The 13040-nt window shown below is 38.8% G+C and overlaps 1 protein-coding gene across 2 annotated transcripts in view; it reads left to right on the top strand.

Annotated features, from left to right (window-relative positions):
* LOC121510899 (serine/threonine-protein kinase 32C-like) overlaps positions 1–13040 on the top strand; it is a 198051-nt gene that overhangs the window by 147469 nt on the left and 37542 nt on the right. For both annotated transcript variants that reach the window (XM_041789241.1, XM_041789242.1), the window contains exon 4: positions 1951–2124. In XM_041789241.1, the coding sequence (XP_041645175.1) occupies positions 1951–2124 (174 nt within the window). The remainder of the gene's footprint in view (positions 1–1950; positions 2125–13040) is intronic.

Raw genomic sequence — 13040 nt, 5'->3', positions numbered from 1 at the left:
GTAGTTAGGATTTTTTGGATAAATTAAGGTTTACTGTCATGGGCTAAATGTTTGGAACATCTCCAGTATTTTATTTCTTTAAAAAGTCTAGAATTTATTTGTAAATCAGAAGGGGAAAGGGTCAAACTTTTGTTATTAGTAGGTGCAGAAAATGTTGAAATCCTAAATCTGTGCACAGTCTATCCTGATTCCACTCATCAGTGTGAGAACTCCAGCTGTGCACAACTACTGGACCGTAGTAGGAGGATAAAAATCTCCAGTTTTGGTTATGTGTCATAAAAGTGTAAGTCATACAGTGAATGCTGTCATTAGACCACCAGAGCGACGTGCTTGGAGGTAGGGATGGCTCACTTTGTCCTTACTCATGAGCAGGACCATTCTGGTGAGGCTCAGCACGACCAAACTTGTGATGGAAAAGCAAATCAGCAAGGCTTGGTTTGGCTCGGTGTGGTCAAAAGTTATAGTGGAAAAGCCCCATGTGCAAGTTCATATGATAGAGACCTCACTTTAAGGAAACCATGCTTTATTCCTGACCTCATGGGAAAAAAAACTACACTACCCACGGTCCTAGAGTACCACAGTGATGTCTCTGATTGGTGGAGTCTGCTGTTCCCTAAATGCTGCTACTAGTGAAGTTAACTGTCATAGAAAATGTTGGCCGTCACTGTTAAGCTCTGCCTGCAGACTGTACATCCTGACAGCGACTTACGGACTCATCTGAGACGTCGTCTCTTTCAGAAGAGAAATACATGCTAAAACCTTCAAAATAAAATCGGTTAAACTCGCAGGTTTAAAGGGTGAGGGTTAAAGTAACGGTAAGGATAGAACAAGTTAAAAGTTCAAAACCTGAACTGCAAAGCCGTACAGTCTGTTTACGGGAAATAAGCTTATCCACCATAAAAAAACATTCTAATGCAGAAAGTGTAGCTCATGTTGCTCCATTAGCTGTGTAAGCTACATTAATAATGTAGCAATGCAGCTAATGTAGCTTAAGCTTAACTCAAAGAGAGGCTTTGTTAGCTACTAAGGAATGTTCGCTATGTAGCTATGCTAGCTTTAGTAGTAATAACATTAATTAAGTAGCTAGTGTAGCAATGTTAGCCTTAGCTAATGCTAACAAAGCTTAAACAAGCAACTGTTGGTGTAACTACTTCTAAAACGGGTCAGTCGATAATTTGATCCCAGACTAGACCTCTGACTGTTTTTCTGTTTTATTTATGAAATGTTGCTTAGTCTTTAATGTTTGCAATGTGGTTATTTTGTGAAGGTGACTGCTAGACTGTTTAGTAGAGCTTTGTTGAGTAAAGTTTAATAAAACTTAAAGAGCAAAAACTGTCACAGCAGACCCAGGAAATGGTATGAAATCACACCACCAGGTAGCCTTATGGTGGAGTGTTTTAGAGCGCTGCAGACACTCTGGTGTGGCGCTCACAACGCTATCGGATACTAAAATGTAGCTCTACTCTGTGCAGAAGCACACTATAAACCAGGCTTGCGATCAGCAGCTGGTCTTTAACATTAATACAGCTCATCCATTTGACAGACCAAGTCGCAGGCACCATCAGCCAACTGATGTCCAGAAAGGGTCTTGTTATTGAGAATCTTCCATCTGACCTGGGAGGTGTATTTCTCCTGGGTGTACTTGGGTGTTGTGAAGCTAACACTGCATGCCAGCTGTAATGGCTCTGACCTTTGAGGACAAAACAGAGACTGCAGCATGAATGGAGCATGTTTTCCTGGTGTTGCTTACAGATATCCACTGTGTTTATCTTCCTGTGAGTTCTTGTAAACATGCACGCATCTTCAGATGATTACACTGCCAGCTTTGCATATGTACAGCATGGAAAGCATACTAGTACTGTGTTTGTGTTGTCTGTGTGCTCAGTCTTTGTGCATATTTGTATGTTGTACATTGAGTGAGCACCGTGTCCTCCCCTCCCCGGCTCTCAGGTACTCGTTCCAGGATGAGGAGGACATGTTCATGGTGGTGGACCTCCTGCTGGGAGGAGACCTGCGTTATCACCTGCAGCAGAGCGTCCAGTTCAGTGAGGACGCCGTCAAACTCTACCTCTGTGAGATGACGCTGGCGCTCGACTACCTGCAGAGTCAGCACATCATACACAGGTAATCTTTCATGTTCTGCATGTCCAGAGTTTAGGTCTGCACAAAAATCTTACTTTGTTATCCAGACAGGTGATGACTGCGTAGTATGCAGGTGAAAAAAAATCTTTGTATCATCAGTTTGGTCAGGTCCTGCTGACACTTTAATTATTCTTTCTGGGTGTAGCACAGTGATGAAAAATGATGTTTCTTCTAACCATGCATGCTGTGTGCTGCAAAAGCAACATTAGGAAAGATTAAAACCATGAAACATTTTAAAATCAATTAAACATTTCTTTCCCCTTTTATGTGAACAGTAGATGAAGTTAATCGGTGCTTGTTGTATATTTTAGGTGCTAAAGTAGTGTGTAATTTTTATTAGCGCTTTATAAAGTGAACTCACGCTTGGTTTGAGCTTGCCAGTGTAGGGCAATGTGGAAATAAATAATATTTATTTCCCATCTTTATCTGCTTAAAAGCACACAGAATATTACTTCACAGATCTTAAGATAACAGTTTTGGATCATTATTTCTTATTTTACCTCTAAGTGGTTGGGACAAATATATATATATTCCATTACCCTGACATGCCAGGTAGGCTTTGATATGTCCCATGTATGTATATACTTCACATTCATCTTGGAAACCTCCCATACAAAGCGTTTGGGAAGGGCAGGACTGTTCAAAATTCCCAAAGATGATCGGACAAATGTTCTGTCACATTCATGATGGGCAAATCAGATTGTCAAGACGAAATGAGATAGCAAACGTGCGGCTCTGGCATTATCCTGAGAGCTAATGCTGCCAGAGTGTATGAACGATGGGGCTCAGTGAATTAAAGTAATCTGGAATCCTATTGGGAGACATGCAAAATCATCCTCGCTGCCAAGAGAAGCTTTTGGTGTGACTCTTCCCTCTTGTTTTAATAATGAAATGTGGTCCAATTCAAGCTAATAGCTACCACAACAGCAGCCATTGTATACATAGGCATTCAGTGCAACTTAACCCTACCTATAACAATTGCAGGCTCATACCAGAGAAGAGCAAAACCATTTTATTTGTATGAAAACTGTTCAGCAAAATAAATAAATATTGTCTCGCTCTGACAAAACTGCCACTGTGGCTACATCTGAGCTTTGACATTTGTTTGGGTCTATATTGTATACAGAAACGTGATACTATGGCTATATCCAAGCTAATTGCTGCAGTGGTGGTAGCCATTGCTATCATTTTTCAGTACAATTAAATCCCACCTGTAGCTACCACCTCGTTCTCCTTAAATGACACTGACTGGTCTCAAACGTTTTTGGTTCAGCACAAACTTTGTAGATTGGAGCTTTGCCTGCTTTGCAGATTCATGTTCTATAGAGGAAAGGTGAAGTCATCTGATCCTCTGTCCTGATATAATTCAGTTTAACAGTGAAGTGTGAAAGCAAAGCGTAGATCACTTCCAGCGGTCCTGTAAATTGGGGGGGGGGGGGGGGGGGTCCTGGTTCCCCTTGCCTACACATGCATCTTAGCATGCAACTGTATAATGGGGTTTTGAAACACCTGGTGTTAATACCGTATACCCCAGTAAGATTTGAAGAAGCTGCATGGTATTAAAAAATGTGGCTTTTACTATGCTTAGATTTTATCAGGGGAGAAACGGTCCATTGACATTGATTAGTAGTCCCATGGCTGATCAATTATCCAATCAAATTGATCTATATAGTCATCTTTTGGCTATGCTTTTATGTTGAAAATATATATATTTTTAAATCTTTGCATTGCCTGTTTGACAGTCTCCACCCAGCGGTGCATTATCCTGAACTTTTCAACAAGCTAGCAGTAAACAGGTTAGCAGGTAGCAGCCAAGATTAAGAGGAAGATGAAGATATCCACTTTTCCCTCAACTGTGTGAAAATTATTTTGGACCGGCTTCACCAGGATGGGCCTCTCACCTTTGTTGCCAACTATGTTTGCATTTTTTTATCCACGTACAACCAGAATGTAAGATTTTTTTTTACTGATAAGACACTTGCTATTTAGCTAGGTGTGAATAGTGTCTGATACAGGCTCTGCAGCTGAACAGAGAGAGAAAAGTCTCTTGTTGAATGCCACATTGGATACATTGATTGTAATCTTAGTCGATTGTTAAATTTATCACAAATTTACTAGTTGTCTTAACTTGAAGTGAGGAGACTGCTAACTTTTGTCTATTTTTTTTAAAGACGGTTGAAAGACAGCTGTTATATCACTCTCTTTAAAGCCAGATCACTCCACTGACAACAAAAGGAGTTCCACTTCTTAGAAAACAGGAGTTGCTTATCTACATCTGCTTTAATCAGCCGTTTTTGTGTTATTCTGTTCAACATGAATGCTTCATATTGGCTCTTTATATTTTACACACTAAAAACAACACTAACTGATTTAGGCTGCTTTAGACAAGGATCACTTATGTTTGAGTAAGGCATTAAAGGAAGAGATGTAATGATTGTTTTTGTCAACTTGGTGTGTTGTGTTTGCAGAGAGTGATGTAACAGCAGTTTGTGGTTGAAAAATCCTTTTTTTGTCACAAAAAGCTCTTACTCTGCAGGGATCCTTTCTCTGAAGTTGTCAGACACTTAGAATAACAATCTGTGCCTGTTGGAGACACAAACAACAGCTTTTAGTGGACACATTGGGATCTTTTAAAGATTTCGTTGCAGCCTGTTTCACTGCTGCAGAATCAACTGACCTAAAAGAGACATCCAACAACTTTTGGCACAGTAATCAATAAGGTTCACCATGCTTATAAACAGTCCCTTCCAATTAAAATATTGATAAATGCAGCGTTTTAATCCAAACAAATCCCTAATTTTCCATACATGTCATGAATGTTGGTTTTGCATTTGTGATTTATTGATCTATTCCTGAGACAAAAGTCACATTTCACTGGTCATTTTCCCAAGTTCTTCACCAAATGACAAAACCATTAGACTCAACAGTATCTCTAAGAGAACCGACATCTAATATCTGTTTTATTCAATTTTTAAAAAAAGATAAATGAGACGGACAAATTAAACTCCCCACCAGAGATCCACAACTCCTGCTGTGTTGACTCGTGTCTTTATTAATTGTAACAAATCAAGTAAAGCTGACTTTGAGTTCAAAGTCTCTACAGACAAAGATCTCAGAATGAAGATCAGCTCAAGGTGACGTCCGTGACTTTTAGTATTCAGGAGATTTTTCTTCTGTCTGTTCAGCTTCTGCAGCTCACAGCTTTATTATTATTGCTGATGTATGAATGTAATGATTTATTCTTCAGACTGGAGCTCAAACAGAGAGATGAATTAATGTAAAAGTCAGGCATCTTTACCCAGAACTCTGCAAAAGAAATCCTCCACTGAACAGGGAGTATTTTTGAAATGCTTCATATACCCAGAATCTGTGCAATGTGACAGGGGGTTCTGCCAGAATTTGCTAAATAGTCATTTAAAAGATATTGATGGAAAACCAAAATGAGCATAAAACACAGCCAAGGTACTGCAGAGCTGGTTTTGATGGTCTTTTTAATTAGCATGTGCAATTGTGTTTTTAAAGTTTGTTCAGCAGAAAATACTGCTACATAGGTATTTTTCTTGCTTATTTTAATATTTCTTCAAGTGCATTTACACCATTAAATCCCTAAAATCTGTGCAGAGAAATTTGCAGCACCTGCAAACTGTAATGATGTGTAATGTTGAAGTAATGCCCACCCTTCCCCATCATTTCTCTGTTCTTACCTTTGATAGAGGAGATCAAGAATGACTTCACCCCACGATTCAGTGCTGTTTTATAATTTGCAGATAAGGGGCAACATGGATGTAAAGATCCTGCCTTCAAGTAGCAGTATTTGAACACCATACAGTGCCTATAAATGTATTCCTCCCTTGGATGTTTAACCCTTTTATTGATTTTATAAATCAATCATGGTCAATAAAATTTGGCTTTCTTGACAAAAAAGACAAACTATTTAATGGCAAAGTGAAAAGAGATTTCAACAAAGTAATGGCAATTAAATTAAAACATGTAATGTAAAATAAGTGACTGCATCAATATTCACCTACTTTTAAGTGACTGACCTAATTCAGCAGAGCTCTCAAGTGATTTTAGTATAAAGACACCTGTGTCTGGAAGGTCCTAGTCACTGGTAAATCAGTATTCCTGGCTACCATTACACCATTAAGACAAAAGAACACTTCAAGCAACCCAGATAAAAGGTTATTGAAAAGTATAGATCAGGGGATGGAAAAAATAAATAAATAAACAAACTGAACACTTGGAGTTCAGTTAAATCCATCATCAGTAAATGGATGGAATATGGCAAATGTATAAATCTGCCTAGATCAGGCCATCCGCACAAACTGAGTGACGGTGCAAGAAGACTAGTGAGAGAGGCCACCAAGACACCTATGACTACTCTGAAGGAGTTCCAAGCTTCAACAGTTGAGATGGGAGAGACTCTGTATACAACTGTTGCCCTGGTTCTTCACCAGTCAAAGCTTTATGGGGGAGTGGCAACGAGAAAGTGTTGAAGAAAACTCAGATTAAATCTGGACTAGAGTTCACCAAGAGGCTTATGGGAGACTTTGTTGGTCATATGAGACCAAAGTGTTTATTTTTGGCCATAAGATGAGATACTATGATGGGCAGACACCATGCACTGCACATCACCAAAAACACAGTATTCCTACTGTGAGGCACAGTGGTGGCAGCATCATGCTGTGGGGATGCTTCTCAATAGCCAATCCTGGAAAGCTTGTAAAGGTGATTGTAAAATGAATGCAGCAAAATATAGGAAAATCCTGGAGGACAATCTTATTCAGTCTGAAAGAAAACTACAGCTTTGGAGAAGATTTATTTTTCCAGCAAGACAATGACCCGAAGTATACAGAGAAAGCTACACAGAGATGACTTAAAGACAACATGGAGAATGTTCTAGAGGGGTCGAGTAAAATCCCAGAGCTCAGTCCAGTAGAGAACTGGGCATTTTTTCTAATCAGAACTGTTAGGGGTATTTTTTTATTGGTGATTTTAGACTGAATGTTTTTGAGGGAAGTTGCTCTATGTATGTACAACCTAATTCCAAAAACCATTGGGGGACCATGTAACATTTAAATATGTTTCATTTTTTCACAATAAAACATAAACAACATATGAGGTGTTGAAACTGATACATTTGACTATTTCATACACATATTAACTCATTTTGAATTTGATGACTACATGTCTGTGGTTTTCTTTTTTTAAAAGAATTTCAAATTTTGATTCATTTGACCACAGAACAGTTTTCCATTTTTCCTCAGTCCATTGGTCCAGAGAAGACTGCAGTGTTCCTGGATCGTGTTCACATATGGCATCTTCTTCGCATGATACAGCTTTTATTGCAGGGATTTCCAGTACAGAATCATGTCTTTTTAACACAGTGCTGCCTGAGGACTTAAAGATCACAAGTATACAGTACTGACCTTTGACCTTGTCTCTTGCTCACAGAGATTTCTCCGGATTCTCTGAATCTTTTGATGGTATTATGTTCTTTAGATGGTGGGATATTTATTATCTTCAGTTTTATGTTGAGGACAATTTTTCTGAAATTGTTCCACAAATTTTAGATGCAGTTTTTTGCATATTGGTAAACGTTTGTTCATCTTTCTGTCTGAGATACCCTACATCTTACACAGCTCCCCCATTTTTTTGGAATTGGGGTTTTACAAATTTGTTGTCACACTGCTGTGGGCTTGTAGAAAAACATTTAAACTGTAAACTGTATGTCCTTTTATATATATATATATATATATATATATACACAGAATGGTGGTCAATTTTGACAAATTTTATTGGTTTCACTCATTATATCATGTCTTTTATTTATAGTCATGTATTTGTTGTTTGTTTCTGCGCTTGTGCTTTATTGATCAGAAACTCTGTCAAAAGACAGTTTTACCTGGTTCAATAAACTTTGTTTAAACAGATGCAAATAATCTAAAATTACGGTAAACTGATAAAAGAAGCTCAGTGTTAAAGAAATATTAAACACTGGTAAAGTAAAGTGAGCATGCAGTATCTCTGTCTCTGATGTTATAATCCTCTGTGTCAGCTAAAAACCACAAAGTCACAGCATCTTTCTAACCAGCTTTATGTGCACCTATTTAAACATGACTCAGGTGTTTCAGTAGAAATATATACTACAACAACTTCATCATATCCTTTTGATTTATGTCATCATTGTTCACTTTGACCTAGTTGGAAAAGCATCCTGCAGACTGCCCTACAGCTCATTCTAAAACGACTTCTGGGATGCTTTTATTTTGAAAAGTGCGCCCTCCACGTTGCTCCATTGTGCAGCAGTTTAACCAGCAGTTGTGGTGTGAAGTGGTGAATGCTGGAGGTATTTCCTTATCTTATTCTATTTGATTTTACACATAAAATCAACCTTGTGTGTTTCTGTAATTGTAAACATTCATCATCTTCAGCCAGAGTGCACCCACCGTCCACGGCTCTGTGTGCAGATCTGCTGAGCACAGCAGGACGTCTGTGTCTGTGTGCATCCCTGCAGACGGCAGATTTAGAACCACAGATGGCTGAAAAACTGTTTGAACCTTGTTTAAAACCTCAGAGGGGCTTCATTTCTTCTTCAAATAACAGATGGAGTGTGTATTAGAGTGTGTTTAAGTCTGTGGACATTGACGCAAACCTGTGCTGTGATTTACCTTCACATTAAGTCCAGAAAAAAGGCAACGCTTTATTTTAAGTGGGCTTAATTACCTAGTAATTTCATAGAAGTAAGTGTAATTATGTAGTAGTTCCTCAAGAATAAGGTTGTTATTAATATTGTAATAAGTTGGCATTTTACCAAGTAATAACTTGTAGAGTTAAGTAAGCGTCTACCTAGTAACAATGTATTAACTATCAGGTAATTCCTTTTTATGTTGTGGCAATTCTCCAGTAATAAGATGGTATTTTCCCCAAACCGGGCCCGGCCCCAGATTTGGCAGGGCCCCTGACAAACCCAGAGAATTGGCCCTCCCCAGTTGTGATTTTCTGGTGATTTCAGTGCATGTTGGAGCGGTAGCATTGTTGCTAGCATCCTTGCAAACTGTTACCTCATCATTTTGCCAGAAAGTGTGTCAAGTTTTATTGGCTTCTAATTTTGAAGTTATTTATTTATGCCACTTTTTGGTGCCTCTTTTAACAGCTCTTTTCAGACTATTTTGCCACTTTTATTTTGCACTTTGTGACTTTATACCTAAATTTCCTTTTTTTTAACCTCTTTTTGCCAAATTTAACCCCTTTTCAGCACTTTCCCCCACCCGTTTTACATATCATTACATATCTTTGAGATCTTTATGTGTACGTATGCACTATTTGCTGTTTTATTTTCATGGTCTCATACCATATCTTAATATTCATGATTATATCAATATTTTGATTAGAATCAAAATCACAGGACCATGTTGCATGTTCTTACAGCTGTTCTGAATCTTAAACAATTCATTAAACAGGAACTAGCTGTGGACTCGGTCCCATACTTTGCATGCTCCTACTATTTTAGGCCATAGATGGACTTGCTGTTTTATTTTGCATTTAAGACGGATGTGTGGGATGTAAACTACAAACATGGAGAGACTCAGGAGATTGCTAAAATGTTAATTCTGAGATCAGAGGTCAGAAAACACCATCTGCACTTTGTTTCTACATCATTTTTCTCTGCACACAGATGTGGCGTAGCTGGTGTGTTGGTTTGTTTAGTGTTAACTGTGCTTGTAGATGTGGTCCTTACAGCAGCTGATAAAAACAGAGTCCTCCAAAGCTTTTTTGCTTAGTTTTTTTTTTTACAAGGATAAAATATCCTGATCAAATGTGTATTTAATGCAAAACAAAGTTAATACAAACAGCAATGCACTCAGTGAAAGTCACCAGTTTCCACGGTCACTAATTGAACTGAAACACCTCATAAAGATGTGGAGAATCGTGGATTTGGTTTCTCATTTTGTCCTGTAAACTTTCACCTGTTGTTTTCTTTGCTGCTGTGCTTACTGTCTCACCTCCATCTCTAATTTTTGAGGATGTGCACAGGCAAAGTGTTAAACCAATGCAGGAGACGTGGGGCAGCCACAATGCATCCTCACATGTGTAGTTAACACTCAGTAGGTACTATCTCTGCTTTAGCCCTGCCCAGTGTTTTGCACATCTAGGGGTTGGGTGTCCTGATTATTGTGAGAATGGAGGGATAGTATTTGCTTGTTGTAGAGTTAGGGCTTCATGACCCTTGAAAAGGAAATTTCCCTGAGGCACACCCCAAACTGAATGTTGCAGGAAATCTCCCAGAATGCCTTGCAAATCATCAGCAAGATGGCTGAACATGCAAGTACTTTCTTAATTAAAAAGATTAAAAAAACAATACAGTATTCTTATTTTAATGTTGTCTTTAAGGATTATGGTCTTTTTCTTTTGAAGAAGCAGTTAGAAAAAAATCTTGTTCTATGTTGATGGCTAGCTAGCTAATATTAAATCTTAATTCCTCAATATGCGCCTGACAGTGCACCTATTGCAACTGATCATTATATATTAGTGTCTGTTTACAAAAACACTGTCAACAATGACTGATAACCTATCAGCTTCTTAAGGTTCATCCCCTTTCATATGTCCCCTCTACCTCTTGTAAGGCCCCAAATGGCATAATTTTCACTACCATGTAAATGAAATAATGAAAATCTAGAGAATAGAGGGCTCGCCTATTTTTTACGCAAACATCAGTGAAGCTTTCTGTTTCCACACCAGTACAAAAAGCAACAGGAGAGTTAAACACAGTACAAGAAACCTTCCAGTTTGTGCTTTTCAGAGTAAAAGCCCAGTTAGAGTAAGTATTTCTTAGAATTCCCCGTCTTTTGCACAGAATGCTTTTATTTGAATATGTCTCTACATTATTCAGCTATGCACTGAATCAAGGATGAAGAATGATGGTGCTTTAACAGCAGGGACACACAGCCATCATGCAGTATGTATGTATCTGGTCTGAAAGCCATGAGACGCACACCAGAGCTGCAGCAAAACACGCTGCCAGTCTGAGACCGCTGTAACTCTGTTCTGAGGGGCAAAGGGGCAGGGGTAAAATTTAGACATGGGACTGACCTTTGTTTCTGCTAATTCATGTCTGATGCATTTTTGATCCAGTCTGATATTTATTTTTCCCTCCATAGGAATGTTTCTGCTAAAATAAAGGAAAAACAGGCAGAAATAATGCACAATTATTTAGTCATTTTCAACTTAAAGTCATCCTGGAACAGGAAGTAAGAGTAGTTTTACATCAGCAGATAGTTTCCATCATTAGGTAAAAGGGGATTACATAACTATTTAATGCATTTAAATTACAGAGCATGCAACTGTTTATTTTTATTGCTTAAACATTTCTGCACAAGAAATGCCAACTACAGCAAACCTACAGCATGTCTAAAAGCCCTGAGAGATGTTTCTGTTTCCCACATAAGAATGTGCCCTGTTATTGCATTCAGAAATATCTGAGAAATTCATCACAGAACCCATCCATCCATTATCTTTCCCTTTTATTCGGCGCAGATTCGCTCAGGGCTGGAGCCAATCCCAGCTGTCAGTGGGTGAGAGGTGGGGTAAACCCAGAGCTGCTCACCAGCCAGTCCCAAGGCTGACGCATCGAGACAAACACTCATGCTAACACTCACCAATTAACCTAACGAGCATGTTTATGGTCTGTGGGAGGAAGCTTGAGTGCCTGGAGAAAGCCCACGCATGCACGGAGAGAACATGCACAGAACATCCACACAGAAAGGTCCTGTCTGACCGGGGGGAACCAGGAACCTTTTCTGCTTTCAGGATACATTGCTAACCACTTCACCATGCAACCCCTCATTAAATAATCAAAAGAAGTCCTTATGCATCACCTTCAAGTGTTACTTCTCCCTCACCACCAATCAAAATCAACAAGGGTGGACTGCATTCTTCAACTCTGTCAGTAATAGTGACCAAGGAGAAACTGGACTTTAAGGGTACAATTTACAGGTCAAAAGCAGCCGTTTGATTCTTTAACATCACTTTCAGAACTTCTCATTGAAATTTTCTAAAACGCCCAAAGTCTTCTGCCAGCTCACACGCACACAAGCATGTGTGTGAGAGAATGAGGATTTTTTTTAATGTTAAAGGGGCTCAGCTAGCTCAGTACAAGGCTCTAGACCAGGCATCACCAACTACATTTGCACAAGGGCCACATTTTTTCTTGGCAGACATTTTGCAAGCCAGACTGTTAATTAAGCAAATGAGATCTATTGAGATGTTTTGATTTCTTTTGTAATGTACCTTATTTTTAGGCATAAGCAATAAATTTAGTCCCAATGCCTATACTGCAGCCAGCCACAAGGGGGTGATTGAGATGTTTTAGCCACATATTTCTAGGGCTGTAATGCAGTGCATTCCTGGGTTTGGGTTAGATATGTGTAATCCTAATTGGTGAAAAACACATGCAGTAAACAGGTCTTTCGTTTTTAATATCCAGGCAGGGAAATTGGTAGGGTGACACTGTCAACCTAACCTGCATCTCAGTTAATTCTGGGGTTCCCTTAGGGGTTTTTGAAAACAGAACGACACTGTAAATACAATAACACATTTTCCTCACATTTTCTGAATTTGATAATCTTCTTGGGGCCTGATGGGATGCTGTGGAGGGCCTGATCTGGCCCCTGGGCCTCCAGTTGATGATCACTGCTGTAGACCCTTGTTTCCCTTCATCTAGCTAGATGATGCTTGGAGGTCTGCAGGACTGAGTAATTTGCAATACTGAACGTGAATGTTTGTTAAATTTTACAGTGTACTGGAGTTTTGTTTTGTTTTTTTTTTTTTGTAAATTTTGATTAATTCCTCTCTCAAGCATCTTCCTAATAAAATAACATTTTTCTTTTAAGGCATTG

This window comes from Cheilinus undulatus, linkage group 6 (genome assembly GCF_018320785.1).
Source record: "Cheilinus undulatus linkage group 6, ASM1832078v1, whole genome shotgun sequence".
NCBI lineage: Eukaryota > Metazoa > Chordata > Actinopteri > Labriformes > Labridae > Cheilinus > Cheilinus undulatus.
Note: the sequence above shows the minus strand (reverse complement) of the source record. Positions and strands in the feature narration are given on the sequence as shown.